The sequence below is a fragment of the Atta colombica genome, unplaced genomic scaffold, assembly GCF_001594045.1.
Source record: "Atta colombica isolate Treedump-2 unplaced genomic scaffold, Acol1.0 scaffold35, whole genome shotgun sequence".
Classification (NCBI taxonomy): domain Eukaryota; kingdom Metazoa; phylum Arthropoda; class Insecta; order Hymenoptera; family Formicidae; genus Atta; species Atta colombica.
Window position 1 is genome coordinate 2,098,373 of NW_017259459.1, and position 14,421 is coordinate 2,112,793.

General features: G+C 27.4%; 1 protein-coding gene across 4 annotated transcripts in view; it reads left to right on the plus strand.

The window, feature by feature from the left end:
- Positions 1-14,421, plus strand: part of LOC108690758 (GTP-binding protein RAD) — a 37,899-nt gene that overhangs the window by 19,939 nt on the left and 3,539 nt on the right. For all 4 annotated transcript variants that reach the window (XR_001931910.1, XM_018198211.1, XM_018198212.1 and 1 more), the window contains exon 4: positions 4,928-5,140. Coding sequence is in view for 3 of the 4 variants with exons in the window: in XM_018198211.1 (XP_018053700.1) it covers positions 4,928-5,140 (213 nt within the window). In the remaining variant the exon portion in view is untranslated. The remainder of the gene's footprint in view (positions 1-4,927; positions 5,141-14,421) is intronic.

The following is a 14,421-nucleotide window of genomic DNA, read 5'->3' on the forward strand; positions in this document are numbered from 1 at the left end:
TAATAATATTTCATGTAATCTACGATTACATCTTATTGAATAATAATTTTATGTGAAGCAAAAACGCTATGCTCTGCGTTTTTATTTTAATCTTTTGATTATGATGTTTAAACGAAAAGTAGCGATATGTATATCGCTATGTATAAAAAAGGTGGGAACAATATCTTCATTCTTTCTTTCTATTGACTTTGCTGTATATCGATCGGAATATAATTCGATTTTGTGAGCACGGGAGTGTGTAAAAGTACAACGGTGCGCTTTCCATAACACGCTTCATCTGCCATAAAACTGACTTTCAGGCCGATAACCCATCAGAGGAAAAAATGAGTAGGCGACGGCAGAGATGACGACAACGAGATGGTCAGTGTTTCGATTATCATCTCTGATGACTGCCAAATATGTGTCATCAGAAGTTTTTAGAACGTATCATATGATGTTTAAATATAGCCAAAATATCAAAGTGACATGGATTTTTATATAAATAAAATTGTACTGATTATATATTACTATTTTATCATTTTTCATCTACATTATCCTTGAATTTCTAAAGAATTTCTCTCGCAAAATTTTGTTTCTAGTTGTTCTGAATATATTTGATTCAGATACTGATATCTTGAAATATAAAAAAAATGTATATGAAAGCGGAAGTTGTTCTTAAACGAAAAATTTTAAGATATAAAAATTCATGCTATTTATATATATATTGTGTGTGTGTGTGTGTGTGTGTATGTGTATACACATATATATTGAGCTCCATTTTAAATCTAAAAATTCTCCAACGCTTTTAAACTGCGAAGCTATTTTAAATGTATTGTATACATTATGGATTAATAAATGTAGCAATATAGTGATATTAATCTATAGTTATTCTATTTCTAAAATCTGACACAGGGTTTTCTACTTAATTTATCGTAAAATTATTTAATAAAAACAATATCAAAATCTAAGAGATGCTTACAAATCGCCTTTACACATTTTGAATTAATGAACATTACAATTCAAAAGCAGGTTGTAGACACACATTTACATCTACACAAAAACTTAGCTGTATATTGTAATAACATCAAATGGTGATAAAAAAGATGATGATTTAATCGTATCATGAAATCATCTCCTCGCAAATCATTTCTACTGCGGAAATATCATGTCTAAATACGCGCAAAACGATTTGGCAGCCGATCGTACGTTGAACGTTTAAACTTTTATTAATAGAATTTACTTCACCTATTCGATGGTCAAATCGGTGCACCTGTATCGTGTTTGTCGTGCCAGATATTTGTTCGTCAGAAAACCAAGCAGCGCGCGAACGAACGCACAGTTAAAGCAGGACGCTTTCCCATTTTTCACTGGGAAATAACTTACTTTTGCAAAAGCTTGCACCGATATATCGTAGCAGCTCAGTCGAGCGCTGCATGATATTTTTATCAAAAGCACGTGGAAAATAACGGTCCCGCAGTGACCTGCAGCATGTTCCTGTCAGCTGACATTACCTTGTAGTAATCAATGGTGTATTGCAATCGACACCTATTTTCAATCCGATTATATATCACATAAATAACGATATATGTTTATCAAAGCTACGTGTGCAATAAAATATTTCATACATTTCTATAATTGGATTACGGAAAATCATGTTACAGTTAATAAATGGCATTTTACTTAGAAATCATATTTTTTAAATCTTTTCGGATAACATTTATCATGATAAATGACATCAAAAGCTTTATTATCATTAATATCAGAAAATATCTAGAATAATTTTTCAAAGTTGGCATTTGTTTAAAATATTTTATTATTTGTATAAAAAAAGTCTTCTTGTATTATTTTATATTTAATAATAATTCAATATCATGTCATGTATCACATACTACATGAGTTTTTTCATCCAAATCGTACTGCAGCATTGCTGCCATCGATAAAAATAGTTAATGATGCCTATATTGCTGTCGTATCATCTAACGTTCGATTATCGTTCAACTATCGTTCGAATGTGATACGAAATTTTTCCGGATTTAACGAAGTCGGAACGGAAATCGGATTGTCCCTACGAGTTATCTGACGCTGTCCAATTTTCTCTCTGTTTCTCTTCTCTTTCTCTCTCTCTCTCTCTCTCTCTCTCTCTCTCTCTCTCTCTAGCACGATCGATTCTATCTCTTTCATTCATTCATACATACAAGTATACGCCACAAGTAGCACATGTCGGACTAAACTTTGCGCTAACAAAGGTATGAGACAAAGGGAAGGAACGGACAGACGAACGGATGGGATATCGGTGTTCTGAGTCGCTGAACAGGACGTGCGTTGTTCTCCTAACGGATGACAGCCGCACGTTGACATCGGCGTATACACGTGCACATGAACACGCGAATACGGACATATGATATCAAGTAGGAATTTTACACGCGTATTGTGATCTTTATAACAGATGCCTGTGAACTTTTTGGCAGGATTGATTCGACAATCTAACTTTGTTTCTTAAAGATTGAGGGTACAATAGCAAAAATAATTCTTATTGATATTTATTAAGTTTTAATAGCAATAAAACGAATTTAATATGAAACATATTTGTTTGCTGAGAAACACCTGCAAACAATTTTTTTTAAGGATTGAGAGAGAGAGAGAGAGAGAGAATGGATGAATTAAAAAAAATATATACACAATTATGTTACTTTTAATAATTGATCTTAATGTTAGACTTAATAAAAAAATATAAATACTACGCAAAATCAATGAAAATAAAAAAATTCTGTAACAATTTTAATTCAGTGTGCAATTATATACATGTATATTATAGAAATAAAATAATATTAAGAATTTAAATAAACATGAAAACAACAAGATAAATTAAAATGACTTTAACATAGAAACAGCAATCAGAATTTCAGAATATTTCGCTTCAACACGTAATTTCGTCAGACGCGAGACTTGGATTTGAGTCATCTTGTACATATGATACAAAACTGATGTATGAATCACCTCACAGATAAAATGGATTCATGAATCATCTGAGGTCTATGAACTTTTGAATATTCCTGAAATTTTCATGTTAGATCTGTGTTTTTTTATTCTTAAATCTTTTATTTTATAAAAATGAAATGCAAAATCTAATAAAATTAGATTCAGTAAAAATAAATAATTTTTTGTACTATTTTACATATACATATAATTATTATTCTTTCATTTTTTATTCTCCTCATTTTTTTTATATTTTTAATTTTTTAATTATTTAAATCTAATTTCTCAGAGAATAAGTAGCATTTTATTTAAAATAAATCAATACCTTATATGCGTGTGTATGCGTTCATGTTTAATATATAGAAAACAACCACTGTACACAGGTGTGCAACTTTTGTTTTGTTAGCTAGTTCAACCTGACGTGCAATTACTAATGCAAAGCAAATGCATTAGCACGAAGCGTGTTCAATAGCCAAAGTTTACTTTTGCCTAAGGAGTATTTACAAATTCGAATACATATCGATTTAATTTTCATGTTAAATTACATTTATCGATAATAGTTTTAAGAATGACCCTGTAAATTCATTACTCAAATGACGTTGCCATTCATTTTCAAATGCAAATGTACAAACTATAAATTACTTAGAAACAGTTGATCTGTGTATAAGTTCGGAACTTTGCGTACGTTACATTAAATTTCTAAATGTATTTAATTATTAAGACACAATTAATAGATTTTCAGAAAAACTAATTCCAGAAAATATAAAAATAATCAATAAATTCTTTCTATTTTTTGATTAAATAGCAAATAATTTTTATAATAAATGTAATTAAATAAAAATAATAAAGTATTAATTTTTATTTATTGTGTCAATAGAAGGCTTACGTGATGATGAATTTAAATATTTCAAGATAGATTTCAATGAATTGTAAACATAAATCTGTTTTTAACAATAGACATGAATCATATTAAATATGCTTTCTATATAGTATGTTTTATAAATATGTGTTATAAAATATTCTGCAAATAATATATATATGATTGTATAATAATAATAAACAATACAAATTGTAGTTTCTTTAATCTTTATTTGTTTTTTATTGTATCGAGTACGTTTACAAAAAGTATATCCAATAATATATAAGTCGAGTAATGTACGTGTAACTATTATCCTTTCAAAAGTCGTGAAATTTATTTCATATTTCACAAGAATTGCGTTATTAACTGTGAGATGAAATTCTCTGTTGAGAATTTCGACCATTCCACCTATGCTCATTTCTTCCATCAATCCCAAGCATATATTAGAATGATGCCCACGTAGAGTGTGGTATTAGCGAGATAAATCGAGGTCAACGCTCTGTAAAGGGCGCATTGGTGTTTAGAATATATAATGTGTTTTGGACACCGGAAACCACGTGAATGTGCAAAGGTGTATTCGATCAATATATAAACGAACTAAATATTAACATATACATTAAAGTAAAAGAAGATTACGAAATATAGAGAAAGGAACACAATGAGTTAGAATTTATATAAAAAAAGAAGTTGATGATTTATAATGGCTATCTTTGGCAACAAAGTAAAATATATTTGAAATAAACGAAATAAAGTATATATACAAAAAAAATTGTTGTTGTTTATTTGTTATCGGGTTTTTATTTTATTCATTTTACTTTTGACTTTCAAAAGAATAATAATTACACGTATATAACTTCGTTTTTGTATTATTTATATTATTAAAATATGCCTTTTGCAAACATAATCGAACAAAAATTAAGAACAAATAATCATGATTATATATTATTTTATTTCTTTTATTAATCATTAATTAATTTTTATGTAAATCTTTGTATTAAGTTATTGTATGATAATTATTTGGAGCTTTTTCTCTATATATAAATGTGAAAATTTAATTACAATTGCATATTTTTTTATCTATATAATGTTTAACGATTGCTTTATGTTTGGTAGGTGTTGTCAATAGAGGAGATTCCTTTAGAAGAAGAAGATCGAGATCGAATTCTTTAGCGCCTGCCGATCAGCAAAATGAGGAACGGCGATTGCCGCCCAAGGAAGTAGCTTCACATAATGTTGCTATGTTAGGTACAAGAGGAGTTGGAAAAACTGCCCTAATCAGTCAGTTTATGACCAGCGAGTGTATAAACGCCTACGATAGACAGAGAGGTGAGTCTCCTACAACTATACATATAGTATAAGACATTATAGTATAATTTTACAATAAGGTTTATTGTAAAAATCATTAAAAAAACGCGATTTTAAGCCTAAAAGAGGAGTAACTTTACTATTATTATTATTCTTTTATTGTTAGAATTAAATAAATTTTATTTTGATGTAAGTATCTAAACGTTCATTATTAGAAAAGATAAAATTAATCATTGAAAAAATATAAAAGATATTTTATATTCTTCTTTAACAAAATTTTTGATAAGGAAAAATCGAGGTTCAAATAAAAAAAAATATGTAAACATATGCCATATTCAATGATGAGTTTAGTATGGTTAGATTTCTGACAAATACATATAAGCCTTTAATGAGTAAAAGCACAATACAATAAGAAATTTATAAACATAATCTCGTTTGGGAAGATAAAATTTCTCGGTGGAATGTTTTATTGTTATCATATAAATGTGAATTCACATAGAAACGATTATAGAAAGGAAATCATTGGACATTTCTTAATTGATTCTATAGGCAAATAATCTTTACGGCAACTTTCAACAGTTTACATTTCGATTGTTCCGTTATATCGCGTGAGTTTACACGACGGTCTCTAGTGTGTATTTCGATTGTACTCGATGTGGAAAGACGGCGTCAGACTCCGCCTGAGCAGCGCATAATTTCCGGCTTCCTAAATTCTATAAACTCTTTGGAATACGCACAATTCTTTGAATGAATTGATTACAATTGAGCGATGCTTAAGTCATATCTTGGAACGAAATCAAATAAAATAATATTAATCTGCTTGACAGAAAAAAGAATACCCCGTGATTATACATATAATCTTTTCTCTTTTCCATTTTATATAATAACTTTGATTTTTTATCCATGATTATAAAATATAGAAAATCTAATGAATATAAATCGGTTATTATTTTAATATTAACATAATATTTAAAATTAAATATGGAATAGAAAGAATAGCAGAAAAAAATGAAAAAATATACATATAATACAAAGTAAAAAAAAAAAAAGAAAATATAACGTGTTTGAATGAAATATGTTTGTTAGTTAAATAAAATAATATTCATTATTGTACTATTTAAAAGTTAAATTATTATAAAACGAATATAATTTAAATGTAAATAGATAAAAAAACAATATAATTAAATTTTTTAGTAGCATAAGTTTTCAGTAATGTAATTTGCTGTAAATTGCGTCGATGTCAAAGATAAATTCTTCTAAAATATCGTAAATCTAATATACGAGACTTTATTGAATTACTTGGTAAATATTTTACAACCGAATCTTTGTATAAATTAATATAAATATTTCCTCAGCAAATATTTCATTGCTCTACTTCATTTTTCGCATTCTTTTTTAATATTAAACAGTTCTTTAATATCAAATAGCTTAATAACTCAGTTATAAAATAAAATTCCAAAAATTAAACATTAATTCAGATAATTTATCTAATTAAATTTTGATTTTATAGATTATATTTTTTTTATAAAAAAATTTTATCATTAATCACTTCATATATCTTCATTATTTAAAACTTTAAATCTTTCATCACGTAAAAACTTTGAAGCGTGCGTATTGTTTTACAAATAAAAACATCATCTGATATTGATTATTGAAGTGATATCTCGTGTAGTGCAAAATTCGTACAAATCTGGAATTGACGATAGTATATCGTCTTGATAACAATGTGAATGATCGTTGTTCTGTCAATTGTCTGTTCTCACTTGTTAAAACAGATGTGAGATAACTTTCTTATTTTTTACATGTCATTGATTTTAATTATCATATTTTTTTTCATCCACAATTATAAAATATAGAAAATATAATGAAATATAAAATATAAATCGATTATTTTTATAATATTAACATTAATTTCATTAATTTTACTACAATGTAATTATATTTTCGATCTTTATTGAATAATCGTTGATCAAAGAAACAAATTTTGCTTATTAAATTGTAACTATGTATATATTATCTCTTATATCTCATGTCTTACATCAAATAATTGAAGTAGATGATGTTACTCAAATCAACTTTTATACTTATCTTTTTTACGAAAAATGTTTGCTTGTTGCAAATCCTGTTTAATTTTTGCTTTATAAATCATAATTAATTATGCAAAATTTCTCGAGCTGATATCTCCTCGCAGCATCTGCTTTTCATTGAAAAACTTCATCGCGAGTCTTTCATTGGTGTTAAAGTATGATAAGCGAGACGGGCGAGGCTTTGTTCCAGTTTGACACATTCAATCCTCGTTCGGCGACGTCATCCGGCGCTATTACGATCGATATTCGTGCGAGCTATCAAACAATGGGATATGCTCGCGTGGTAGAAAAAATCCGCGCCCTCTATTCTCTCTCTTCCTTCCTTTTCTCTCTTTCTCTCTCGTGCTTTTTTTTATGTCCCAATGTAATGGAATTTTCTATTTATGTCTGCGCGCAGGCAAGTGGCTTTCGCGGAGATAGTGGTTTCAAAATGATAGTGTGATGAGTCCTGATGTAACTCTCGTAACACTTCCTGCGAGAAACTTTTTACATATTGTTGTCAAATGACAACAATTAGAATATAAAACACGCGGCGAAAATACTGTATTATGACGATAATATAACTTTACTTTATCATTAGGGAAAAAATTTTTAATGTTGATGAAATTGTACAATTCTTAAATTAATGAAACGTATAAATGGACAATATTTCTTCTCGTCATGAAGAGTAGGTTCTGAGAACAAGACACAGTGATTCGTGCTAAATGCTAAGAAACTAAGAATAAATGTTGATTTTTCTGATATGCCCCATTTTAAATTAACAATTTTAATCGTTTTTTTTGCACATTTCTCTTGCAACGCGATGAATCCTTCTATTGCATTATTTTTTCCTCGTTTTGATTTTTTGCAATCACGGTTGATGTCGATGAAAAACATCTAAGATTTATTTACTTTGCAATTTTTTATGTAAACTATAAGCAAGATTTTTCTAAAAAAAATAAATAAAATGTATATAATTTGATCTCAATATATTGGCAAATAATCACCGTAAAAGTGCAATAATATGAATAAATTAGAATTTTTAATCCTAACTGATAGTTGTTCTAAAATTTCTTTAATTAATATTAACGGATCACTAATGTTTTAAATTAATATATCTTTGAAAAGTTAATATAATTAAATTTTGTTTATTTTAAGAATTAAAATGCAAGGCATAAAATTATGTGATTTAAAATTATGTAAGGTTGTAAAAAATTGTTTATAACAAATATTTTTTATGTAATTGAAAAAATTGGACCGATGAATACCAATTAGTATTAAGAAAGATAAATAAAATAGAGACAAATTGACGGGTTGGCTTTTGGCTGTGTTTCTCGTAAGCGTCTCTTCAACTTCTGATTTTTCTCTTTTAGTTTTCCCTTTAGAATAATTATTCAGCTTTTCAGATATACGCAATTTCTCTCGCAATCAGTAAGAGAAAGAATTTTTTTCTTAAAGTAAAACGTGTTTCAAGAAAAACAATTTGTTTTCATTATTTATTATACATACGAAAATGTATTTTATTAATATTCTCCAATTGATTACCTTTATTATTAACGCTTCCGCAATTTAATTAATAATTTAATCATGGCGCTCGCACACAATTATTTTCTCTATGTAATAGTATACATTTTCTCTATGTAATAGTATACATTTATCGAATTCTGTAGCTAGCATGTCAATGAATTTGTTCTCGCTTATCACCGTATATATATATATATATATATATATATAACTTGATCACCATTCTTTCATTCAATTGTCGATATAAATTATTCTATGATTGATATAAATTCTATAATGAGAATATGATTTATAATAAGAGAACACATATTATGTTCCTGCATTTTCGAGTACATTTGCGAATATATTTTAAACTCGAATTATAATAGTGTTTAGAGTGATAAACCGTGCATGCATATGAATTACGTTCACATTATAGCTCAGATATATAATGGCATTATAATAGCTTATTATGCCCATGTGCATAGTACGGTTGTATTCTGTAATTTATTTCACAATCTAAGACACATTACTATTTATTACTATTTATTATCTCTGTTTTGTAATTAGATATCTAAGATTTATAAAAGCATTATATAATTTTAATTATGTATTAATTGATGAATATCATGTTATAGCAATTAAATAATAATCCATACTGATTATATTAATACACTAACACGTTGTTATATTGATACATCAATATTGTACATTATGAATTACATCTTAATTTGAATTACTATTTATTGTTTTGCAATTGTACTATGTATCTAGTAATTATAGATTTCAAAATTAAGTTAGCTCATAATTTGTGGACCGCTCTTGACAATGTCTATCACTGTTTCAAAAAAAGTTTTTGATTTACAATCCAATTGTTTTGTAAACTTTATTTTTAAATTTATTTTTAAATATTTTCCTGCATTATGTGTTTACTTTTATAAATACAGTAGATTTGAGTAAAAAAAGAAGATTTGCGAAAGTGAGTTTAAACAAAATAAAGCGGAAATCAGTTCTATTATCAATTATGCAAAAAGTTCTACGACAAATCTTGTTCGGAAGATTTATCACGATGATGAGGTCATTTAAATCGTTATGCAATATGAATAATAATTGCTATAATTATATTCAGATCATTTGATAGGCAAAGAATATTATTTTTTTTTGATAGAACAAATTTCTCAAACTTTAACAAAGAAATGAAATTGATATTCAAATGTCACTAAAGTGATTAAAAAATTATGGTTTTTCTTAAAATATGAAAATACAACTTCAAAAATATGAAATTATGAAAATTTAATTATTTGAATTATGAAAAAAATTTTTTTAATTTGTATTTAAATAATTGAATTTTATATAAAATTTTTTAGTGAATTTATTTACCATTTTAGATAAATTTTCATAATTTTTACATACGTAAATTTTGTTTACTTATGAAAATTAATAAAACGGATTAAATGCAGAAAGATATTTTCTTATTTCTTTGAATAATGTTTGGAATATCACAGAACAAATGTCTAAATATCACATGTAGCCATGTTTTTGATAAATTACCAAATAAAGTATCTTAAATTTTATAATAATAAAAATATTCTAACGTTTTGAATAAATTTATTTTTTATTAGATATTAACTATGACGCTGGAGCTTCCATTAGAGAATTATTTAATATTCTCTTATGTTAGATGATTTTACAAAGCTATTTTTTTAATACGATGTACAGTCATTTTAAAGCTGCATATAATCTGATATGATGTAAGTTTTTAAATGAATAATATACCTGGCATTTTTATCAAAACAGTGGATGTGATAAAAATCTACATTCTTCTAAAATGAAATGAGCAAAAGGGGACGTATAATTAAAACGACAAGCAACAGAGAAAATAGATACAAAAATAGTTTTAGTCTGACTACAGTATAGCTCAAAATTTCTGAATATACGATTCTATTCCAGTTACACTCCATTCCATTGTTGCATTTCGTGTAAATTAAGATTATCTAAGATCGACATTGAATCAATAGATCATCGATTGATGCAAAAAGTAAAAAGAATTTAGGCTGATGTCAAGTTTCACGCGTTAATTTTACTGCAAATCGGGATTGAGGTCAAGATGCGACTCGCTGCGCAAACGAGAGAGAAGAGAATGAGTGGACATTGTAATCTCAAATGTGAATCTAATTGGATCATCTTTTATTTTTTATTACACATTTTTTCTTCCGTGCTTTAATTAATTGCTTACGAATAAGATTGCGATATATGATATTATAATAAAACGATTTTCTCATAAGATAAATGTGAATTGCATTCATTAGATGTTACAGAGATTACAGACGTTAGATTATTATAATTTTTTATTTGCTCCATTAGTTTTTATTGTAATGCTCAAAAAAAGTTATGAAAATCTAGTAAATTCTTTTGTTACTTAAAAAGTATTATATATAATATCATTCTGAATAAAATTAATATTGCACAAGAAAAATACGTTGTACATGTTGATACAACACGGTTTTCTATTTTAATTAATTTTGTAATCAATATAAAATAGCATAGTAACAATTCTTAATATGCATTATTTCATAATCAATTTGGTGCAAGTTTTTTCTCAAAACAAAGAAAATAAGCTATAGAATTTTTCAAGTTAGTAGTCTACGTTTTCTTCACGCAAAATTGTCAATTTTCTAAGTTTCTACAATTTAAATTTTCCTTTAAAGTTTTAAGGTTCTACTATATCATTCGGATACATATTTTATTTCAAATGTGCGCAAAGCATTTTGTACAGTCAGATATGCAGCAACCATGACGAGCTTCGTGACTTTGCATGGAAAAAGGATCAACGACGTTCGTGTCGAGTGTGTGCGAGTCGATGGAATACGTCCGCCTCGAAAAGCAAACGAAACGATTTCCACGAAGGTATAAAAAGAAAAGCGCAGGAACAAGCCGTTCGGAAATAGCCGCGGTTAATTTTGCGTCTGCTCCGTGCTATAAATGTACATCATAGAGAGTTCGCGTCTGTTCATCGTCTGTTCTCCTTCTCACTCTTCGTTTGAGTCCCTTACTTCTTCCCATTTTTTTCTGTCTTTTTTTTTTTTTTAGCTCACTATCTCTTTAAAATACATTGCTGTGTTTCCGGTGAACTGTGGCGGAAACTGCAAGTGTTGTAATATTGATAGATTCATGATGAGTGTTTTGATGCTCGTGATACTCTCGAATTATAATTATCTATATAATTTTGCACATATATCACTACGTGATATTTCTATATTTGCATTTCAATAGTTTTTAAATTTGCAAATTAGTTATCTGTAATAGATTTACTGTAATAATCGTTTATACTTACGCCAAATATTTTAATAGATATTAATAAATAACAGCATAAATTAACATTTTGAAACTCGAAATGGTATTAAAAATGTTTTAAACGAAGTAGCAGAACAATTGAAATAGACAATACTACTACAGTAAATTAAATTACTTGAAGCCTGTGCAACAGTGATCTTTATTGATAAAATCTGTTGTCAAAGTTAACAGTTTTAAAAATGAGAACTTGTTATAAATAAACCTTGATTATTTTCCGGTAATATAGTTTTTATTAAATTTTATGTGTAAATGAAACATGACTACACATTCGATATCAAACAGTTATTATCCGTAAAAATTGAATAGAGACAAGAGAGAATTTTTCATTGGTGAAATACAAGTGAGATTTTTATACGGTTAAAGGTTAATTAAAAACATAAATTCTTTTGAGTGTCTGAAAGATCAATAATTTGTACACACGAACGAAAATTGCGGCGCGCGCTTGCGCTAACGAATGCGTTTCACCAATTTCTGCGATATTTATTCGTATTTCAATGATTTTGCAACCTCGAAATGTCAATTCTCTCTTGCATTTATGATATTCCCATCATGGCTATCAATCGAACTTGTTCCTGATCATCAATCATGTTATATCCCGTATGCACGATTTTATTGAGATAATTATCTCGTGAAAAATATCCGTCTTTATCCGAAAGCGATGCAGCGTTTAAGTCACGACTATTGTGTAAATATTATGTTCATTAAAATGCATATAATTACGTATAATTACTATTTAGTTTTACGTCAAATATTCCGTAGAAGTCGTCGCAATCTCATGTTAATGTTTGCCTCATAATTTTATAATCCTTTTTGCAATGTGACGTTGAATTTACATAGAAATTTGCATGCATCAGTTTGCTTTTGTAGTTCCGTAATTTTGCAACTTTTTAACTTTATAACAATGTTCGCTTTTTTCCGAACTTTCTATGACCGAATAAGATAAAACACGCAACTAGTGTGTTGCGGATAGCGTCTTTCTCGTTCACTGACTTATCCCATGCTTCATCTTTAAACGATCTTTAAATGGTCAAGAGATGGATTATCCAACTTTTTTCTCTTTTCTTCTCTCAGGTTTTTTTACGAAACTAGATACATGTCCCTCAATCGTGTCTGATCGTTAATCTTCATTTTCTGGCAACAGCTGAATATGTGAAATGAACATTGCTAATTTAATACGGTTACATTTTAAAGAACATCTTACTTCCAAAATTTATTATTATTCCCGGAATGCCGGGAAAACAACGTTGAAGGCCAAACCTGCAATAACGTTGGAAACATATAAAAATTCAGTCTTATCCCTGACAGTAGTAGATGAGAGAGAGATTGTTTAAAAAAACTAATTAAAATATCGTTTAATTATTAAAACCGTTTTTTTCCTTTATCATGTGTTTTCTTCTGTCACTTTTCCCTCCGTATTTTCTTCTATTTTTTTATCTAAAAAAATCGACATTTATTGATTATGAATAGAATATAGTCTTTTATGCATTGACTTCCAAAAAAAAATAGGTTAAAAGTTGCTAATTTATTAACTATTATTGAATTATTTCTGTTTTATTTAACAAAATAATAATATATCATTGTTTCGAATGTATGTAAATGCACAACGTGTCGGCAATAAAGAAGAAAAAAGAGAATAGAATTCACTGAAAATGGCGAAATGCATTGCATATTCCATATACAAACTGACGTGAATTAGAGATATTTCATATTCGTCGGAGTTCAATTAAAGTTGTCTGTTTTTGTTTTAAATACAATCTTTATCATATCAAACATGTTGCAATGCTGTAATAACATATCTCAATTTATCTGATGAATTATTTAAAAATTTTTTTAAATAAACTCGGAATAAACAAAATATATGTACTTTTTATATTTTAATATGTCACGTACTACTCGTATATATGGTGAAAGCAAAAAGTTTTGTACAAGGAAATTTGTTAGAAAAAAAATCTTATTTGTAGAAAGTAAACATTAATTAGCAATTTTATACAATGAATACATTTTATTTTAACATAAACAAACGAGCTTCGCATGTATTCTTGATTTTAGAAGCTAAATTTCTCGTTTGTACGAATACTTTTTGAGCATTCAAACAATACAGTTTTTAATTTTCGCTTATTTTTCAGATGATATATTTTATATAATTAATACACATTTTTTTTGGTATATATAATTTTAAGAAACATACAATCTATTTTATTCTTTATGAATAAATTGTTAATTAACCAATAAGAGATCATTAATTAAACATTAAATTGATGTTGAAATCATCGTATTTATATCGATTCAACATCAATTCGACTCATTTCTTACTGAATAATATTTATTTTAAAAATATTAATTTATTTTAAATTTATTTTTATTATATAATTTATATAA